Source organism: Protomyctophum bolini (assembly GCF_963924005.1).
Source record: "Protomyctophum bolini genome assembly, chromosome: 14".
Classification (NCBI taxonomy): domain Eukaryota; kingdom Metazoa; phylum Chordata; class Actinopteri; order Myctophiformes; family Myctophidae; genus Protomyctophum; species Protomyctophum bolini.
The window spans coordinates 28,450,356-28,473,235 of NC_137875.1; the positions used below are offsets into that span (position 1 = coordinate 28,450,356).

The following is a 22,880-nucleotide window of genomic DNA, read 5'->3' on the forward strand; positions in this document are numbered from 1 at the left end:
AACCATCCGGTATAAAGTTCCCTACTCAGTAAAGACGAAATTACACGTTTCCAAAATGTACGCTTTCCCCCATGTCTAGAGATTGAGTAGAATTTCTCTTTTTGGCAATTTTCATTGAAGAAATTGTAAACAGTCACTGGCCTTACACCTCCTTACAAAACTAAAAATCTGTGAGCTTGTTCGTGCCAATGGAATGTTGATGAGCAGGAACATTTTCTACATGTACACAGTAAAATCCTCAGTTTTCATTCATTTGCAACTGACGATATTACTGTATAGTTCTGGGTGTCGATGGGAAACAGTTTAGCTTTATACCAGATGGGTCTTTTACCTTAGCAACACCTGTCTTCTTTCTAACCAGACCGCCTGCATGTACTTTTTGTTATTGTCTCCGTCCGTGTGTGTGTGAGTCCGTGTGTGTACATCCGTCCGTCTGTTAACAGCTAATCTCCGGCACCGTTAACCCGGTTTGTACCAAATTTTGCACGCACACTCCTTGGATGCCAACGATGAACGGCCTGTTGTAGCGCCACCAGGAGGCCGACTTTTTTTAAATATATATTACTCCTCCAAATCCCGCAAATCGTTACACAATATCTCTATAGTCAAGTGTTCAAAGCGTATCTGTCCGATATTTCATATTCCATCCTAATTGGCTAACATTGGCTTTCAAACTTTGCAGGATTGGCCTGTTTTGAACAAAAAGCCTCAAATCATAAACGCAGCATGCAATTTACATGAAATCTTTCACAGACTTTCCTACTAGGCTGAGGAATATGTCCTACCCTTTTCACATTGGCCTGTTATAGCACCACCAACAGGTGGATTTTTGCAAAACACATTTTTGGAACAAATCATCCAATTGCCATCCAAGGCGTAAGCATTGGCCTATTATGGCGCCACCAGGAGGCCACAACCTGACCTGTCCTGGTGGAGACCTGTGCCCCAAAGGGGCACTTTACCTAGTTATTATTTGATATAACTCATTTACATACTGATTATTATTTAATTCATTCGCTCACTGACTTTTCACCCATGCATGCACTCACTCAAACCATGAATTTGCTCTCTGTGACTCACCTGCATGTTAACTCAGTCACATCATCACTCATTCACCCTCTCACCCCAACGCATGTTGTCGTTTCAAAAAACTCTTTCCCCTCTAAGCCTGGTGCACCACACACACACACACACACACACACACACACACACGCATGCACACACGCATGCACGCACACACACCCCTCCTTCAATTCCCCAAAACTTTCAAACAATAATTAACAAACTATGAGAACTGCTCCCTAGACAAAACAATAAATCCCCATCTGCGGGGAAGCATTCAGCACTCACTCTTCAGAGGTAAACTAATTATTTAGCTTTTAATTTTCATTTATTTGTTTTCCTGCTGATGTGAGATAGCCGAGGAGAAAGGAAGAGACGCATGCACATGAAAACAGACTGACGCTCGCTTCTACTTTGAAGTGCAGCACTATCTCTGTGTTGTTTTGTTGTTTCTCTCTGTGTGTTGGGTTTGTTTCTTCTCTCCGTTCTTTCTAGGGATTTGTTTTTTTAAATGCGAGTGTAGTCTTGAAAGCAATGGGCGGTTGTGATTTTATTACACTGGAGTTGAATTGATATTCGGTCTTCTGTTGCCACGTTTTTGTCCTGAAAGATATCGTTACTTCTGCAGTCCTCATTTTAGTAGCATGTGTTCATGTGCACTGCATGCACGCCCATGTGTAACGTATTCAATTTAAAGGAGCATTCAGTGATTTGGAAAACCCCCCGGTCCGCCCCGTTAACAAGATGTGCACATGCACGGCACGCACTAAGTGGGGGGACACGCGACAGGCCGACAGCACACACACCAAGGCCCACACCCACTCGATCATGATTGGCGGAAGGCCCCTCTCTATCCTGATTGGATGAAGGCCATCTATCCAAAAACGAAACCTAAGGTTTTTTGACCCCCAGGGGTTAACTGGGGACAGGGAGGAACTCATTATATGGTCAGCACACTCTATAGTAGGAAGGAGTATCACAACAAAACAAAAGAAATTGTGATATTTGAATTAAACGAAATCACTAAATATACCTTTAAGGTCATTACACACCAGTAGCATTTATTTTGTGCAATTGATTCACATTTAAACTTCTGTTTGTGTTATGAGTACATCTGTACAGAACATGAATATATATATATATATTAATCGACGCAATTGTTTTTCAAAACGACGTTAAATTAAAGCATCAGCCCATGAATGAAGCAGTGAAATATTCACAGCAAACGTTTGGAGTGTTTATTCGCCACGCTTCCCATGTGTAAGGACCTTTCCACTCAGGATTACTGTGCATGTACACATAAGCACATTGATTCAGGCAGTCCAACATCTACACCGTAAAAATCCAGTGTTAATGTTACAATAGGATAAATTAACAGGATTTTACAGTGCAGAGGGAGGCAGAGAAAGGCAGAGGAGGAGGGATGATGGAGAGAGATGGAATGGAGGGGGGAGAGAGAGAGGGAGAGAGAGAGACAGGTGCAAAGAGGACAGCCAAGTGGTGAGAACAGAATTTGAACAGCCGTACACACTGGGTTGTACTGGCCAGAGTCACCGTGACTCAGCCAGAAATGGAGTGTGTGTGACACACACACGCACACGATCAGCCAGGCTATGAAATGAGACCTGAATTCAAACTTCATTCAACTTGTTTTGAATGGGAACCAAAAGCATGACCTGTTGACACACAGTACCAGGTACCTAGGTATGGAAACATGTGTTTGCTATTTAACTCTCCTCTCCTCCTCCAGGTGTGAACAGTAAGCACATGGACTTGAAGATGAAGAGGCCAGTAGAGATTCGGGTGGTAGGAGGAGGAGGAGAAGGCTTCTCTTCCCCTTCATCTACCTCCTCCTCTTCCTCTCCCACCTACTCTGTTTCCCCCATCAGCCCTGCTGACGGACAGGAGGTAACACACACACACACACACACACACACACACACACACACACACACACACAGGTTGAACACATCTCTACGTTTACATCTCTCTCTCTCTCTCTCTATCTCTCTCTCTCTCTCTCTCTCTCTCTCTGCACCCTCTCCCATGTGCTCCCCAGCATCAAAGGGTCATTCCAATCGATGTGGTTCTATTGAGCTGTCTGTCATTGGTCATGACAGGAGTCCATGTGTCCACGTCAAGCTCTGTCCCTCTCATATGGACATGAATGTGGCCCAAACCCTGACACTCACACTGGCATCATAATGCTCTGCATAGCATATAATGACTGCTCATGTATCGACTATGACCTTTTCTGTGTCTGTGTCTGTGTCTGTGTGTGTGTGTGTGTGTGTGTGTGTGTGTGTGTGTGTGTGTGTGTGTGTGTGTGTGTGTGTGTGTGTGTGTGTGTGTGTGTGTGTGTGTGTGTGTGTGTGTGTGTGTGTGTGTGTGCGTGCACGCACGCACGAGAGAAAAATATTATTGACAGTCATCTGCAGACCTCCAGTCCTAACATCTGTTTAATTGATTTTGACTGTTGAGTGCACTAAGGTGCCCAGACCGCTACGCCAGCGGCCCGGGCCGCATCGTGCATCTTTTGATTCTCTGCCTTGGTGATGACAGAGGATGAGGATGATGGTTTGATCTGAAAATAACTTTTAAAGATTCCGTTTTCTTGTAGCACTGATTATTGTAGTGAGATCACCTCTACCCCACAGTGTTCTGAACTTGCTGTTCAGCTATTTTCATTTTTCACAAGTTGTACGTTTCATTATAACGGCTCTGTCGTGCTGACTTGTCCGCCTCAGAGTAGTCACACGCCAGGTTACATGTGGTTAAGAGCAATGACGGGCAAGAGAGACGATATGAAAACATATAGCGGTGAACTCATGTCCAATAGGCTACTGTATGTCATCACCCTGTTAATGTCTTGTTCCACACTGCAATGTTGGAATGTCATGCACAATTAACCACCAGAATCAAAATGTCCAAAAGCAGGTGATGTTTCCAAACGGCCTCCTAAAAATGTATAATGGTGTTGTGGCCAAGTAAAGATACCCATATCGTTCATATTCAGACCTAGTTCACGGCCTCCTTTTTACTGCATAATATTTCATTGTTAGTTGAAGCCACAGTCAGCCATCTGCCTAGACTTTCATATACACTACCAAATACAACAGTTTGGCCAAAATGTGGAATCTGTGCTGTTTGCGTAGGTGCATGATTACGTGCATGTGTGGATTATTTATTTTTGTTTTTATGTGTGTTTGTGTGTGTGTGTGTGTTTTCTTCTTCTCTCCTTACAAAAGGAGGATAAACTGTTCCTTGTCCCGAGAGCGGTTGGCATCCCAAAAGTCCTTGAGGCGGGTGGAACGGCCCCTGGGAGACACACAACACACACACACACACACATTCTCTCTCATTAGTGATTGTGTGTATGCGCAGCCTCGGTGGTGCACGATAAGGCCCTGCGCCGCTCAGCAGACCGCAACATTAGTCACACACACACACACACACACACACACACACACACACACACACACACACACACACACACACACACACACACACACCTCCAAACCACTGAATCACCACAGCCGCAGCTTACTGCAGCGATGATAGCAGCGATAAGAGAGAGAGAGAGATGGAGCGAGGGCAAGAAAACAAGAAATAGAAAGGGGTGGGGGGGGGGGGGGGGGGGGGCTACCCCAATATCTGCCTGCCCCAGACCGTGGAAACTGGGGTCAGAGGGGTAGCCAAGAGGGCAGGTGTGTGTGTGTGTGTGTGTGTGTGTGTGTGTGTGTGTGTGTGTGTGCACGCTTGTTTGTATGCAGTTAGCACCCTCGGTCCTCTGGGAGGATTTAAGCACCATGCTGATGTGTGTGGATCTGTGTGTGCAGGAGTGTCTGTCTCCATATGTGCCCTGTGCCTGTTTTTGGAAGTGCAAGCGAGCGTGTGTGTGTACTGTGTATGCATGCACACGTGTGATCCTACTCCTCTGGGAGTGATAAAGCCACAGATTGTTTGGTTTGTTTTCAGAGGAAATGTTAGGCGGCCTGGGGAGGTGTTGCCATATTAGGAGGTGTGTGTGCATGCATGTGCGTGCGTGCGCGTACTTGTATGTCTGCGACTCTGCGCAGCACGTAACATCATGTAATCTTGTAATGTTTGTCTACATGCTGCCCCCTTTGACCCTCATAGTCTCCATTAAAGAAGGGATTCAACTCAGTTGGGACTAACCTGGTTATATACAAAGATAAACAATGTTTTATGAGTTATAAGTTCAAGTTTTTATACTACGCTTACCGCCATTGCCGTTGATTAATGGCAATTGCGCTTTTATAGTGCATTCGATGGATCGAGCCATAATGCTACTTACGTTAGCCGGTTAGCTAGCTATGTTGTTAGCACAGCACTGGATCGCCCATCTTAGATAGTCGTCGCCATAATAATCCATTCTATCTGTTTCTTTCAATCGCCTGTATCTCCTATTCCTTGTGCCAGATGGTGTTTTGGTCAAAACAACGTTTCTTTGACGGCACAGAGCTGACGATGTGGAGCTCTCCAGTGCCCCGGTTTGGATTCATATTGTAAACAAGGCCTGTTCAGCTTCCTAGGTTAATACTACTTCTGATAGACTGGAAATGTGGCTTTTCAAAGTAAGAGCTTGACTGGAAAAAATGCTGGCGTGAATTAGATCCTAATTCTTCAATAAATGCTAGTGCTGTAAGTGTTAAATAAAACGGGAAATGAACATGGTTATGTCAAATAATTCTAAATGAAATCAGTTAACGTATTCTTATTGAAATGAGGTGTCTCGGTTTCAGATGCAATGAAGTAAACGGCCATAGTGCTTTGGACAGTAAAATCCTCTGTTCATTTATCCATTTGAGTGTACAGGTGGAACCAGAAGGATCCTTAATTCCATGTCTATTTGGTTCCATATGTATGCTCTCAGAGTTAGATTAACACACTGGAGAATTGTACCGTGCAGCCAGTCTCAGTCTGTCCATAATCGGCTCTCTCCAGGGATTTGCCGTTTTGCTAAATCAACAGTCTTCTGCAAGGTATTGCAATCTGAACCAATCAACACTGATGCAGCACTAAGAGTCAGGCCTCATCATTGAGCGACAACAGATCTATGTGTTTGAGAGAAGCTGTACAATCCAGAGTGATATCGTAACTCAGGAGTGTGAAAATGGCAGATAAGCTAAATTATAACAATGTTTAAAACACCAAAAGGGGTTCCCGCCCAAAATGGGTTAAACTAACACTATGGATTTTACTGTGTAATGACACATGGAGTGGAGGTTAATGCCAGCAGTGTTTTAGAATCGTGTGTGTGTGTGTGTGTGTGTGTGCGCGCGCGCGCACACACACACGCGTGCGTTCTTTTATGCATGTGTGTGTTCTTACTACTTGTATGCTTTAGACCATGCCATATATCGTCTAAATGTGGCCCTCAGTGTGCTTGTATTTTACTTGTGTGTGTGTTTTTGTTATCATGCATGTGTGTGTGTGTGTGTGTCAGCCCCACCATCTCTATTAGAGGGTCTCTCTTTCTCTCTCTCTCTCTCCACCCTCCTTTCCTATTTTATGCCATCTCAAGCGGTGGAACATGTTTTGCCCTAATTGTCGACTTTATTACACGTTGCAGAGTCTTATTAGCGCAGCCAGTGCGTCAGTCTAAACAGAGTCTTATTAGCGCAGCCAGTGCGTCAGTCTAAACAGAGTCTTATTAGCGCAGCCGATGCGTCAGTCTAAACAGAGTCTTATTAGCGCAGCCGATGCGTCAGTCTAAACAGAGTCTTATTAGCGCAGCCAGTGCGTCAGTCTAAACAGAGTCTTATTAGCGCAGCCAGTGCGTCAGTCTAAACAGTGTCGGTGTCTTTTACACTTGGCTTGGCATATTGGGGAGGCTGCGGTAATAAAGCAGTTTGTTTTGCGTGCCGTCTTCGATAGCGGGAGAAGCAAGCGTGCAGCTTTTTAAACACATGTTCACTTTGAAAACAATAGCGCTTTTTGGGGGCATTTTGCATAATCTGAATATATTTTCTGGCGAGGGGTTTCGTTGAAAGTCAAGTTAATTGCCTCTTTTTGTCTCTCTCCTGAGTAAGGCGTGTGTGTGTGTGTGTGTGTGTGTGTGTGTGTGTGTGTGTGTGTGTGTGTGTGTGTGTGTGTGTGTGTGTGTGTGTGTGTGTGTGTGTGTGTGTGTGTGTGTGTGTGTGTGTGTGTGTGTGTGCGTCGTTTCGTGCGTGTAGGCTTTTCACAAATAAGCAAGCAGAGATGGGAGCAAACATATCAACTTCTATTGAATTTGTCTCGGCTGCATGCGTGTACGTGTGCACGCTTGGTGGCAATAATCACAGAGGAAGTCTGAAATCCTGTAGAGTCAGCTTAATAAGAGGCTGGGAACAGATCTAAGTGTTTGTTAGAAGCTGACAGACTGGCTAATACACAGGATGTGGAGTAGAGCAGCAGAATAATTGCCAACATTGTTTTACAGAGTCAATCATTTGATACTAAAACTGCGCGGCTGCGCTCACACATACTTATTTTTACTGTATGCAGGTCTTTTCAGGAATTGTCTTAATGTTGTTCTATGTATTTGTTTGTATTTGTCTTCTAACAAGAACCCTATTTACTGTATTTGTTTTGTGACTTTCCGGTTTGTGTTTTGACAGAACAATGCAGAGGAGTTGCGTGCAGAGCGGCTGCGTAGGGCAACAGAGAGGTTGCGGAACCCTGTGGTTTTCAACAAGGACTCTGCTGTCAGAAAGACCCAGCTGAAATCCTTCAGCCAGTATGTGGAGACACGGCCAGGTACGGATATATACACACACACACACCGCTCATACTACTTCAGCCCGGGAAGAACCAACACTCCTAGTCTGCGCACATGGTTCAGCCTAGGTCAAGGACAGAGTACCTGCCAGTCGCCACATATCCACAATCGGTTACAGCGGTCCGTGAGACGAATAGTATGTTCATTGTAGCTTGGAGGGGTGGCTGTTCTGTGGTTGATATTGCATGGTAGAGCCCCTTGGCGTCCTCGTTGAAATGCTCCCAGTTTGTGGCACCTCCACTTAGCTCTTTTCAGGTGCTGGACTGGATAAGACTTCTGCAACTTCTGGGGTCACGCAGAAGCAGAGTTCGCAGTTCACGTCAGTCCAAGCCAAAGTGCTCAATGTGAAGCTTCTGACCGGTGGCAGTCACGCTAGTCGTCTGGTAGTGTACGGGGCTGTAAGCAGAGGTACAGAGATGACCTATGTCCTGGGGGGAGAAGTGGACCCTGGAGCTGTGTGGTTCCCTTTGTAATTTTTGATTTTTTTGTAGGCCAGCACCAATTAGATGCAGGTATGGGGACAGTAAGCCAGCGGCAGAGGAGAAATGTGACACCACAGAACTTGGGAAGGTTGAACACACGGCAGGGCTGCAGCGTTTTGGACGAGTTGAAGAGGAACAGAGGGGGGATGCTTGGGGTGCAGTCAGGAAGGAACTACAGAAACACAGTGGAGAGAAACAAACAATAGAAATACTAACCATCCAAAGCATGGCTTTTAACCCATTTTTTAGAGTTAAAAACATTCACTTTGAAAGAATATATATTCAAAGATTTGCGCCGCATTTTTACGAATTTTCAAAAATAGCAGACCTACAAGCTCGTAGCGCGCCACTCGGTGGCGCGCTATGAGCTTGTAGATCTGCTATTTTTCAATAGCTAAATTATAACATAATGTTTAAAACACCAAAAGGGGTTCCCGTCCAAAATGGGTTAATACCAGCAGTGAACCAAATTAAACATCTATTTGTATCCTGTCTTCAGCGCATGGTATTGTCCTGTCTGTTAATGTTAGCACAATACAAATAACAGATTCACAAAACTACATGGGAATGATCAGTAGGTTGCCCAAATGTAATTGTAACATTTGGTGCCAAAAAGGTCAAGGTCACAATCAAGTAGAAGGTGTGAAAATAAGAGATGCACTGCCATGCATCCTTGAAAGCCATGATTAAAGGGACACTTCACCGATTTTGAAACCAAATCCTGTCTTCATGAAGTTGAATATGATTATGCAGTTGTGTACGTATCTGTGTTTTTGTGTAATTTGAATTGGAACTCACCCTTTTGCATACAGTCTGTGAGGAGATCTCATTCTCAGTCCTTCCGGACTTCACTGGACTTAGATCCCTTGTGAGACAGCGTCACGTTGATTTCAGCCAGTATGCAAGTGCAGGCTGACTGCAACAGAACCCGCAATCTTCCTCACAGTGCAGAGGAAGAAGGCTTAGGATGTTTACTGTGATCTCTTCCTCTTGAAATATTCTTTGGTTTCTGTTGTGTGTACTGTAAGCGATAATAGCTTTTCAAAAACACAGTTGTCCTCAAAACCCAGCTTGATTAGCCGTGAGAGGCAGAGGTAGCGCTCGACAGCACTGCTTGCCCAGCGGGCAGTCCCTTACCCAGCGTCTCACTCTGGAGCGCCTCCAATGAACCGAAACAGTGGGAAGGGAGGTGCGCAAAACATTATGCTAGTTGTAGTAATATGCGGTCGATAGCAATTTAATTAACCTGACGAAACACTCTAAGACTACATTCGTTTTTTAGTCATACGGCGCCAATTTAAAATATTTGTTTTTCTGCAGTACAAATAGTGCTAATTTTTAGTTATTGCAGCATCTGCCAGCTGTGAAGTACCCCTTCACGTTTGGGGATGAAAATATTTGAGTCAAGGCCACAATCAAGGTCTTTGTCACATTGGCTCTCGGTCCTTTCAACCCACCATTCTATCCTTCCAGAGGTGAAGAGGCAGAAGTCCATTCCCGAGGACCTGAAGAAGGCTGGAGAGGAGAGGGGAACGCTGTCAGAGTCTGACATCCTCCGCAGACCCTTTGAAGAAGAGGTAGGTCATCTTCATCCGGAATCAGGTCATATTCACAGTGTACACTCACATGTACTACATTATATGTACTGTACCACACAGCACACACCCACTTCACATGCCTCACTAACGCGGCAACACCCTGTCAAAGACCAGATTAAACTGATAAAAGACTCTACTCTAAAAGGCTTTATATAATACAACTTTTGTCACTATGAGTTCGGCAGTTAGATTCTGCACACTTCTAAAGGAATTAGATTCTGTTAAAATATTAATTGTTCCATAAGGGATGTTAAACAAACACATGGGAACACTGGGACTCCAATGTGGATATGGGACATCAGTCACCTATGACGTCAACCTATGACATATCTATGACGCAGGGCAAGGTTTCAGCCCAGTTTCAGCCCAGCCCTTTGACTTCCATTATAAAATTAATTAAAGTCAAAAACTGAGACTACTGTAGCCTGCAGGGCCAGATTAGCTCCGGACACACAGAGATGCAGAGACCCTCTTCTAGAAGGCATACTCCTGCAGAGTCACGCTGATGAGCACACCTTTTAGCCTGTGTTTGAACTTGGACAAACTGGAACTTGTGTGTGTGTGTGTGTGTGTGTGTGTGTGTGTGTGTGTGTGAGACACGTGTGTGGGTATAGGAATGCTATTATTGAGTGGTGCCATCCACTCCTACACGTGACTAGGTGTGTGTGTGTGTGTGTGTGTGTGTGTGTGTGTGTCTGTCTGTGTGTGTGTGTGTCTGTCTGTCTGTCTGTCTGTCTGTCTGTCTGTCTGTCTGTCTGTCTGTCTGTCTGTCTGTCTGTCTGTCTGTCTGTCTGTCTGTCTGTCTGTCTGTCTGTCTGTCTGTCTGTCTGTCTGTCTGTCTGTCTGTCTGTCTGTCTGTCTGTCTGTCTGTCTGTCTGTCTGTCTGTCTGTCTGTCTGTCTGTCTGTCTGTCTGTCTGTCTGTCTGTCTGTCTGTCTGTCTGTCTGTCTGTCTGTCTGTCTGTCTGTCTGTCTGTCTGTCTGTCTGTCTGTCTGTCTGTCTGTCTGTCTGTCTGTCTGTCTGTCTGTCTGTCTGTCTGTCTGTCTGTCTGTCTGTCTGTCTGTCTGTCTGTCTGTCTGTCTGTCTGTCTGTCTGTCTGTCTGTCTGTCTGTCTGTCTGTCTGTCTGTCTGTCTGTCTGTCTGTCTGTCTGTCTGTCTGTCTGTCTGTCTGTCTGTCTGTCTGTCTGTCTGTCTGTCTGTCTGTCTGTCTGTCTGTCTGTCTGTCTGTCTGTCTGTCTGTCTGTCTGTCTGTCTGTCTGTCTGTCTGTCTGTCTGTCTGTCTGTCTGTCTGTCTGTCTGTCTGTCTGTCTGTCTGTCTGTCTGTCTGTCTGTCTGTCTGTCTGTCTGTCTGTCTGTCTGTCTGTCTGTCTGTCTGTCTGTCTGTCTGTCTGTCTGTGTGTGTGTGTGTGTGTCTGTGTGTCTGTCTGTCTGTCTGTGTGAACACGGAAGTATCGCGGCAGAACCGCTGGATGGCACTGTTGAGCAGCGTCACACACACACACACACACACACACACACACACACACACACACACAGGTCAGGGAGGAGGGCTTGTACAGTACAGTACAGCACAGTACGAGTAGTACAGTACAGTACAAAGTACAGTACCTGAGCAGTACAGTGTACAGTACCAGTATAGTACTGTACAGTATAGTACAGTACCAGTACAGTACTGTACAGTACCAGTACAGTACTGTACAGTACCAGTACAGTACTGTACAGTATAGTACAGTACCAGTACAGTACTGTACAGTACCAGTACAGTACTGTACAGTATAGTACAGTACAGTACCAGTATAGTACAGTACCAGTATAGTACAGTACAGTACTGTACAGTACAGTACTGTACAGTACCAGTACAGTACTGTACTGTACTGTACAGTACCAGTACAGTACTGTACAGTATAGTACAGTACAGTACCAGTATAGTACAGTACCAGTATAGTACAGTACAGTACACTGTGAGTACAGTATGAGTACAGTACAGTATGAATAAGAGTACAGTACAGAACCACTCAGTTCAGACAGGTCTAATTTGTGTGTGTGTTTGTGTGATCACAATTGAGTGTGCACGTGTGACACTGGAGACCCCCCGCCAACGTGCACACCCTCACATACACTACTCTGTAACTACGCACTTTATATACACACACAAATGACTCTGTATCTATCTATATATACTTAATACCCGTGCACCCACACACACACACACACACACACACACACCTTCCACTCTCTAGTCTACACACACATGCACACCCTCTCACCATCAAACGCACGCACGCGTGCACACACACACTCCTCTTCCCAGCGCCCAGGCCCCAGGGTTAACCCATTTTGGACTGTCGTCGGTAAAAAAAAAGGCTTCTAAATCCTAATAGTTGTCAGTGGTGCTCAACCTTTTTATGTCAAGGACCCCCAGAATTATCTCTATTGGGCCACGGCGCTACTTGTAGATCTGTTATTTTTCAATAGCTAAAGCATGACATAATGCTATAAACACCAAGAGGGTTTCCCGCCCAGAATGGGTTAATGGGTGTTGAACCTTTCCATTATCCCGATCAGCCAAGAATTACCTGCCGAATGATGTTTGCATTAATATAATATATATGGTAATTTCCCTGCTCTTAATTACGGCCGGGCCGAGCGCAGGGAGGCAGCAGTGGTGGGCTGATCATGTGTAAAATTGATTTGCCAAGGAAAAAAAAAATATTTCGCCGATAGAGCGAGAACGCGCAAGGAAGGAGTGGGGGGAAAGAAGGGAGGGGGTACACACACACACAGTTGTGTTGATGTGCGTGCTAGAAAAGTGCTGGCCTGGGTGGAATAGGAAAATCTAACTTTCACTCTTTCTCTCTCTCCCTCTCCCTCCTCACTAGTTTCTCCCACCCATTAAGAAAATGGAGTGCATCAGCAGTAAAATAGAGATATTTTTTCGGGTGTTGAATTTGAATAAACATTTCAGTTCTGCTGGTTTGTGTATTTGTTCCGTGGGAGATGGAGGGGGGAGGTGTGGAGAATAGTAAGCAGTTGGCAAACCGTGCTGACCAGGGGTCAGATATAAAGTGTGCACTAAAGTGTGGGCATAGGTGTGTGTGCGCTGAATGAATGTATATAGTGTGAATGTATTAACATTTGGAACAACATTGGACTTGACTGAGATTCAAACCCATGGAAACTGAAATTCTGTGGTCAGATCACCAACTGGTTGAGTCACGAGGTCACAGCTGAATCTGCACATTTAAAGAGATTGTTCTATTTTTGCTGTGTAGCTAAGCAATTAGCAGCTCCTCTCCTCAGAACTGTCTGAAGTGAGTGGTACTGTACTGTACTGTACTGTACTGTACTGTACTGTACTGTACTGTACTGTACTGTACTGTACTGTACTGTACTGTACTGTACTGTACTGTACTGTACAGTACTACTCACTTCAGACGGTTCTGATGTTTCTCTTTTTTTTGCAGAGGAGCTGTGCAACAGTGACCCTTGGTGGTGAACAAACTCTATAATGCTATTTTCGTGCTCGGACACAGATACACAGGGACAGGCGCTGCCACACAGCTGTCTATGTCAAAAAAAAGAATCTAAGAAGATGGATTTTCTACCATATTGTAATTTGTGTATTTATACAGTTGCTAATGTCACACACTATTAGCAAAGAAATTGGATTATATCAAACAACCAACCACCATGAATACAAACAAAATAGTTTAGTTGTCCAAATGTTGTATGCACTTGGGAAAATGTTTCTTCAAAGATGAAGTATGAAGTAGTGAAGTATTTTGGAGGTCTATATCCTGCTATTTGATCCCATAGACATCCAGGTGTTGAGGGAAGGCTAAGCAAACCATTGTAAGAAAGGTATAGCGTAGGAAAAATAAAGTAAAATTAGGCTATCCTGACAAATCAGTTCTGGGGAACAACCAAAACAGGTCACAGTGCCTTGAGAACAGTTCGAATAACAAAGTAATAATATGGTCATGCACTGTAACGTTTCAATGGAATAACTTCTCTCACTCCCCTCTCCATCCCCTCCCTTTGTTTCCACACTCTCATTCTCTCCTCTCTTCCTTGTTGATTCCTTTCCTCTCTTACACACACCATCTCTCCATCTCTCACCATCTCTCCATCCAACCATTGATCTCTGTACCATCACTCTCTTTACCTCACCTTTTTTCCTGTATGTGTTCCCTGCGTTCTCCCATCTCTCTCTGTCTCTCTCTCTGTCTCTCTGTCTCCCCCCCCCATCCCTGTGCGTGTGTGTTTGTCTTCCAGCACGCATTCAGAGACACCAGTCAGTATGTGGTTGGGGAGCTGTCGGCTCTGGAGAGCGAGCAGAGGCACATAGACGCACGGGCGGCTCGCGTGGAGAAGAGACTCCGCTATCTCATGGACACAGGTACCCCAAGCCCAATTACACTGGAAAAACTGTTTTGGCAAATTGAGCGTACGCACACAGCATGCACGTACACACACACACACACACACACACACACACACACACACACACACACACACAAGCGTGCATGCACACACGTGTGTGATAGAGAAACATGCAGAGTTGCATCTACACATTTGTGTGTGTGTGTGTTTGTGCGCACGCATGCACAAGACAGAGAGAATCTTTGAAGCCCCCCTCCTCCTCTTTCTCTTCCCTTCATCCCCCCCCCCCCCCCACCTCTCTCTCTCTCTCTCTCTCTCTCTCTCGACGTTGTGCGACAGAGCACTGGGTGGATATGAAAGGAGTGGATGGAGCTGGTAGGAGGGTGTGTGTGTGTGTGTGTGTGTGTGTGTGTGTGTGTGTGTGGTGTGTGTGTGTGTGTGTCGGGGAAGAAGAGACCTCTCTGGGCAGGGGTGATAAGAGAGCCCTTCATGGGGGAAAATGATAACTGGGTGTGATAGCAGAGAGCCACAGACTCTACAACCACATCACCTTACCAGCACCACCCACACCACCCCCACCCACATCACCTTACCAGCACCACCCACACCACCCCCACGCACATGCACCTTACCACCACCACCCACACCACCCCCACCCACATCACTTTACCAGCACCACCCACACCACCCCCACCCACATGCACCTTACCACCACCCCCACCCACATCACCCCATCACCCCCACCTGCACCTCCACCCGCTTCACCTTACCACCACCACCACCACCCCCACCCACAACACCTTAGCACCCACAATGCCACTACCTGCCACAAGACCCCCTCGCCACACCACCACCTCCGACACCACCCTACCATTGCCATCAACATCAGCTACCACCCAGCCAGCCTCGACTCTATTGAACAGCGCTCGGTCATGCACGGCTCTGTGCACTCATGTGTGCGCACACATACACGCACGCACGCGTGCACACACACACACACACACACACACACACACACACACACACACACACACACACACACACAATCATACACAGGCCTTCATTCATATGCTGGGGCGGGGGGTGCAGGGGGGAGGTTAAAGGGAGAGAGAAATCCAGTGAAAATGAAACGCACTGCAACACAAAATAACCCCACACAGTTCACAAATCAATCGTACAGTACACACACTCTACATACATACTCGGAACACACAGATGCGCACATGCAGTGGCAGCCTGTTTTGCCGCAGATCCACCTGGATTCTGGATCCTCCTTTTAATTTATTTATTTAAAAGTTTGAACATTTGGTTACGGGGGTAAAAAACCCTGCGTTAAGACATGGACCAGCTGGCGAAGCTGTCAGAGAGCTGATAGGTGTCTGGTATCAATATCGTCCCCCAACTGGAATGGGAGAATGAGTACAGCACGATGCTAAACAATCCTGCTCCTCCCTAAAAACAAATCTGTTGCAGGAAAGGAGTTTAGGTAGAAAAGATCTTTGTTGTTCATCCATTTGTAGCTTTGAGGGTTTTGGTTACGTTTGTCCACACTCAGAGCTAAATGAATGCTAAATGATTTTACTGTGTAACTAGAAGAAGTGTCCCTCGAGGCACAGGGCTCCACCAGGATAATTTTTTAATCTGAAGGACTAATATAAAAAAAGATTGTTGCACATAAATGGGCCTCCTGGTGGCGCTCGAAAAGTCAGAATTGAAAAATGCAGGCCGGATGTTTTTCTTTGGGCTGTAGGGAGTTTCTTTGGGCTGTAGGGAGTTTCTTTGGGCTGTAGGGAGTTTCTTTTGGCTGTAGAGAGTTTGGGCTGTAGGGAGTTTCTTTGGGCTGTAGGGAGTTTCTTTGGGCTGTAGGGAGTTTCTTTGGGCTGTAGGGAGTTTGGGCTGTAGGGAGTTTCTTTGGGCTGTAGGGAGTTTCTTTGGGCTGTAGGGAGTTTCTTTGGGCTGTAGGGAGTTTCTTTGGGCTGTAGGGAGTTTGGGCTGTAGGGAGTTTCTTTGGGCTGTAGGGAGTTTCTTTGGGCTGTAGGGAGTTTGCACACAACGTTTTGAGCATACAATTTTGCAGATCGGTGCATGTAAAGACATGACTTGGCCTGCTATAGCGCCACCATGAGGCTGATTTGAAAAATGTCAAGTGGCATTGATTCCTCAGCCTGGGAATATAGTGGGAAATAGTGCAGATCCGTGTTGATCACATGACTATGGAGATAGTGTATAACGAATTGCATGATGGATGGATGAAATGTGTACGAGTAATCTACAGAAATGTGTTTTGCCAAAATCGCCCTCATGGTGGCGCTATACCAGGCTGTTGTGGAATATTTGGGGCAGAGGTTCATCGTTGCCATCCAGGGAGTGTGTGTGCACAGTTTGGCATGTATAGGGCCAACGGTGGCGGAGATTAGCTGGTAACGGACGGACGGACAGACACACACACACACACACACACACACACACACACACACACACGGACGGACGGACGGACGGAGTGCAAAACATACTCTCTCCCCATGCCTTCGGCCCGGTGGAGACAATAAACAGGGACTTGTAACTCTGTAGTTCTGGCTGCGTGTAACATAGCCAGCCTGCCATGGGCATCATACTATAGGAGCATAATTCTGAAGATAAAGCGCCACAAAATCCCACAAAAGCGACTGAGATGGGGGGGGGGGGGACTGAGGCTTTAGAAAAAGGTGGATCCGTGGGGGAGGAAGGGGGGCTTTTGCGCTCACCTTCCTCCATCCCATTTAGGCGTCACTATCGAAACTATCTCTCCTCTCCGTTTGTTGTGTTCACCTTCCTCCTTTCTCTCCTGCCTCCGTGCCCTCTTCCCCTGTCGACGCCGTATGCCATTGTGTCAATCTGAAGGGCTTTTTTACACTCTTTCCATCCTTCCTGTTTTTCTATTCTTTTTTTTTTCCTTCTTCTTGGCCAACTGATAAAGCGTCCTGGACTCGGCAAGAAGCCAGGTTATTTACTTCCAACACTTTGAGCCAAAAACACCTTCTCCCTCCCTTCCCTCTCACACTCTTTCATATACACTGTAGTATATAGCCCCAGTTCCCTGAAAATACCATTCAATAGAAATAGATGTGTGGGACAACAGACAAGGACAGAATAATGGAAAGTGTATCTGGGAGAGTATTCACTCTCGTCGTCACATCTGCAGGGACCTGGAATTGACCAAATATTGGTTCGGGGAAGTCGACGTACTTCAACAGAAATACCCATATAATCCCCCAGCTCTTTGATGGCCCTTTAGCTGGGAGATGTGTCGCAGGACATTGCTTTGTTTTGTTCCTTTATTATGAGAAAGCTGAGAGGGAGATGGGGACAGCAGAGATTAGACTCTGCTGCCGTTCCGTGTGGTTCTGGAGATGTACTGCCCTGCTTTGAACACTCGTTCTGACTTCAAATAAGTGTCTACAGTAACAGAAGGGTTGAGTTAACCACTTTATTATTCAGATTTTTGGACATGTCATTATACAGTAAAAGACCATGTAAAATATTTGTGGTTGTGAGATAAATTGACCTATTTGAGAGCATGGAATCATCTGTGCTTAGAATTGAATTCAAAACTAATGTGCATTGAAGTGTAGCGACGCGACTTATGACAAAGCCCGACGCATAACAAGCACCATAGTCACTTTATACGATAAGACAGGGAGTCAATAATGCAATACAGTGCAGAAAGGAAAATCATACTTACAGGGAGACTTGTCATCACCTGCAAACATTACCCTGTGAAATCTGTGTTCTTGAATTCACCAGGATGTGATCTGAAACGAAAAGGATCAACAGCAGAAAAATATCAATGGCATAATAGAAGTAAATAGGAGTTGTGTGCACACCTTATTCATAGCTTTTAATGTTACTGTAGTGTGTAGTGGTGCAGTACCAAAAAGGAAAAGTCCAATAGAAAATAAATAAAAATAACCCCAGCAGTGCCTGGTGTTTGTTTGAAGTTGAGCGCCCCTGCTCACTTCCTGAAAATTACATTTCTTCGGCCCTATCTCATTTTGCAGCACTTATCCCTTGGACCCATCCAATAGGTTATGGATTGTGCCTTTAGGCCGAGGGCCGCAGGCGTCAGAGCAAGACGGAGCGCTGACAGGTGGTCACTATAGTAACCTTTATCACCTTGGTAACGGAGGTCACCTCTCCGTGTACTGTCAGAGATGCGAGATATATATATATTTTTTTCTTCCTGGACCCAGAGAGCCTTGATTGAGCTCACGGCTGATTGGCTGCAAGGTAAAAGGGACCCACGATCGATCCGTCAAATCTGACTGATAGTTGAACAGTTTGCTGTTCAACAGGGTGGAGAATGGAGGCCTATACTGTACGTACTGTACATCCCTTGTTTGGAGGTCCTTTCTAATAATATTGATATAATAATTGTGTCCCTTTTATTTGTTTCCTGGGTGTTTATGCATAATAATATACCATAATGCATTTACCCATGCTAACTATTAGGAGCAGTGGCTGCCATTAATATTGCACCAGAGAAGCAGTAAGGGTCTTGCTCAGAGACACTTTGACACATCCTCTGACACGTAGAAGTTGAAGATACACGGCGGGGCGAGCCTGTGACCTTCCAAATATAACCTTTGACAAGAAAGTAAGTTTCTAACTGTAAACTATATACAACAATGTACTGGGAAAAAAAGCATCAATTCATTTAAAGTGCCCATGGGCAAGGCACATGCGGTTAACTTAAAAACTACTCCAGATACGCTGTAAGTCACAGTATATAATGCTGTCCCATGCTTTATTCAACAAACCAACAAAGTTTCACCCAGGAAGAACTTCATCACCTGATGAAGCCCTTTAGTGACTGTGGAGAGCTGCTGTTGAGTCAATATTAACAGACTGACCCATGCTCATCTCCATGGGAAGGTCTGCCGTGTCATTCCTTAGCTCTCTCTCCAATCTCGGTTGGATTTTCTCGCCATTCTCAATTTCTCTTCTCTCTGTTTTTCCTCTGCTAAGTTTCAAGTTGTTTTTTTGTTTGTCCACATAAATCTATACAGCATACAGTGAGAGAACAGAAGCAAGGAGACAAATATCGTTCTCTTTTTTTCCCGTTTCTCTCCCACTCTCATCCTGCTCTCTCAGCGTTCCCATATCACTATTTCTTTGCTCCCTCCTTCCGTTCCTTTTATCCCTGAATCTGTAATTTTCAATCCTTTCTTTTCTTTTTCCCCCCCTCCGATCTCCCCCCATCCAACCTCAGTCTGGGTACAATGCAGCGTTTTCTCCCTGTGTGTTTCCCATTACGCCAGGGCCTCCCCAGATGAAACCAGAGTAATTGGGGTGGTTAATTTATTTACACAGAGGCAGTTCACAGCACATTAAATAATACAGATAATTGAACAAGAATTGTCAAGTGTCTTCTGATATCAGGCACATTACAGGAGGGAGTGCGCATAAAACTCCATTTCTATGCCCCCATTGTTTATGGTAATTAAGTACACAGATTTATTCCTTGGTCGCCTTCCAAGCTTATGGCAAGCGCCATTGTTGGCTTCTATTAATATGTAATCAGTAAATAGTTTAATTTCCTAATCTGCGGTTGGAGAATTCACTTTCTAACAACTCTTAATTACCACTGGGCTCTAATGAGTCTCGCCGTGCCCACGGCAGCCGGCCAATCAGAGGCCGGGAATGGGCCCGTCGGAGGGGGAATTTGAATTCCTAGGGCGCCCCTGCTGACTAATGAACTTGTTATTGTGAGCGCCGCTGGGAGCACTGTCCTTCACACACACACACACACACACACACACACACACACACTGGAGCTGCGGTCAGAACAGGAAGGAGATAGGCGGTCAATTATAATGTGCGGGGAATGTGTATTTGTTATTGATGAGTCATTACATTTTAAATGTATTATTTATTATTATAATAAGAATTATGTATTCATATAATGTTATTAGCCACATTCGCTTTGGTAGATGTATTTTTGGCATCAAGCATGGTCCAGTCATCATAACAGTGGTTTGCATGTGCGTTCAGAGAACTTCAGACTACCATCGACAAGTTGTTTTCAAAGCTACACACACACACACACACACACACACACACACACACACACACACACACGCACACACACACACAACTTTTGGGCTCCAAAGACATACTGAAGTTTAAAATGGGGCTTAAAGGGATCGTGACTTTTTTTAGGTTTTTTGAGCTCAATTGCATAAAAAAGAAACAGAACTTTTAACATTCAGTAGATTTTCTGTGGTCTGGGGTTTTCTGGCTCAAACAGTGCTCTGATTTGCCTGTGGAGTGTGAGGTAAGAGTCCACAAATCCATATATGACATAGCATTTTTCCAGCTGATGTCACTGTTGAGGGATTTTGCCTGTTTTAATTGCAGCTCAAAAGGCTTCAGAACACAGAGAAAACCCCAGCCCACAGAACATCCACTGAATGTTCAAAATTCATTGTGTTGGTGTAATTGATGTCATAAAACCTAAAAGAAAAAATGAAAATAAATGAAAATTAATGTCATGAAACCTTTAAATGGTTAATCAGACTAATACATTTAGTCAATTATTTAAAAATCTATTTTAATGTTTGTTTAATTCGTTGATATATAAATAATAATAATAAATAAATATAATTGCTTCTCAATTGTTCATTAGTAATCACTAAGAACATCATTGATTAACAGTTCTACTGCGTAACCCGTGTTCCCCGCTATTTAATCCGATATTCTACGCTGCCTATAGATAGGCTTATTACCTTTGGAGCATACGCCGAAGTATTTGCAGCTTTGATCGACGAAAATCCGGCGGAACATGGTCCGATGGTTTGTTGTAGAAGAGAAAAACCTGCCGCCATTACAATGCGAAACGGCAACAGCCTCCACAGCATGTTGTAGTCCAAACAACCCCCTCGTTCACTTGCATTGGGCTCATTTTCCCAGAAGCCCTAGCAGCCCAGAGCAGGGGGTTGATTTCCAGTTTCGTCATCGTAACACGATGGCCTCGTCACCAGGTCCGCGACGAAGCCGCAGCAGGGGCAGTGTGTTGAATGTACAGGGTTTGATAAGGGCCCAGGTAAGGTAGGGCCGGGCCTTAATTTCCAGGCCTGTTGAGAACTCTAGTTTTAGCCGGCTGCCCCGTCTAGAGTTTAAATGGACAGGTATCAGTCAGATAGGGAGACATTGAAGAGGAAGGATGGATGGGGAAGGATCACATTCCCGTATATGGGCTTAATATCCCTGATGATGTCATAGTGATGTCATGAGACCTAGGCACAATATATGGGGGCTTTCCCCTGTATGGGGATGATGATGTCATAGTGATGTCACGAGACCTGGGCACAATATGGGGGCTTTCCCCATGTATGAGGATTTTAACATCATCCCTGATGATGTCATAGTGATGTCACGAGACCTGGGCAGAATATTGTGAGTAACGATTGTCAGTGACGTGACAAAAGCAAGGTTTCATAGTTATCTGCGACGCAACTAATTTCAACAACAAAATAAACAACAAGATTAAAACATCTGTATTCAGTGATGAGCATTCACTTTACAATGCACCTTTTCTCCCCCCTTTTGAGATGCCAGACAGACAAAACATAGTGTCCACCAACTTTGTAATCGATTTAACAGTAATGGTCGTAGTTCATTGTGCTTTTTGAAGTACTGCTAATGCTATTGACTATGGCATTGTTACTTTTCTAAAGGCTATTGTACTACCAGAGGAAGAAAAAAAAACATATCAGACCTTTTTTTATTGAAATTTCAGCTAGATACCAAGCATCGTTCAAATGCTTTTGTGTAGATGTGTAGAAAATCCTCTGGCCTCTCTCTCTGTGTTTGAATACACCTCGCGACCCCCTACCTGGCCTCGGAACCTATTTACACACACCTCCCATTTCAAATAGCTATATAAACCATAACAATGGACGCAATTATCCAAATAATGGCATTTAGCCGCGCCGGAGAGCCAACCCCTCACCTACCGAGCGTTTGATAAGAGATAAACAAGCAGGAGGAGGTATAAGCAGAAAGAGAATGAGTTCCGTCCTGCTCCAGATTAACATATGTTTAAAAAATATTGCGCTTGAGTTTCCGATAAGATTGATGCTGGAGAGGAGAGCAGGGGGTTCATAGTGGCACCTTGCTTGGCTCTTTAATCTGTCTTTGTGTCTGGCAGTGGAATGGAGAGGAGAATGGCACAAGTAGATCCAGCAGGCAGCTTAATGTTCTTTAACACAGGAAGGATCCTCTCTCCTCTGCTTCTGTATCAGAGAGAGAGAGAGAGAGAGAGAGAGCATGCTTTCACATCTGAATTCAATGTCTAGAGTTGAAAACCTGTGGCTCGTGGCTGCTTCCCTCCACCTATAAGGCATGTTGTATGTACAGCAAAATTCTCAGTGTTCATGTAATTGTATCCATATACAGGACAGTGAGGACACCATTTTTGCCTTCAATATTAATTTGACTTTTTCCTTTGGCTGGATGGGTGATGGGTCATTGATTGAACACTAAGTGATGTACTTGACGGCATCAATCCAATGCAAAAGGAGCAACATACAGT

At 44.9% G+C, this 22,880-nt stretch overlaps 1 protein-coding gene across 1 annotated transcript in view; it reads left to right on the plus strand.

Moving 5' to 3' along the window:
• ehbp1 (EH domain binding protein 1) overlaps nt 1–22,880 on the plus strand; it is a 191,363-nt gene that overhangs the window by 131,757 nt on the left and 36,726 nt on the right. The window contains exons 17-20 of the mRNA XM_080782946.1: nt 2,813–2,970; nt 7,686–7,824; nt 9,802–9,905; nt 14,201–14,324. Coding sequence (XP_080639072.1) covers nt 2,813–2,970; nt 7,686–7,824; nt 9,802–9,905; nt 14,201–14,324 — 525 coding nt within the window. The remainder of the gene's footprint in view (nt 1–2,812; nt 2,971–7,685; nt 7,825–9,801; nt 9,906–14,200; nt 14,325–22,880) is intronic.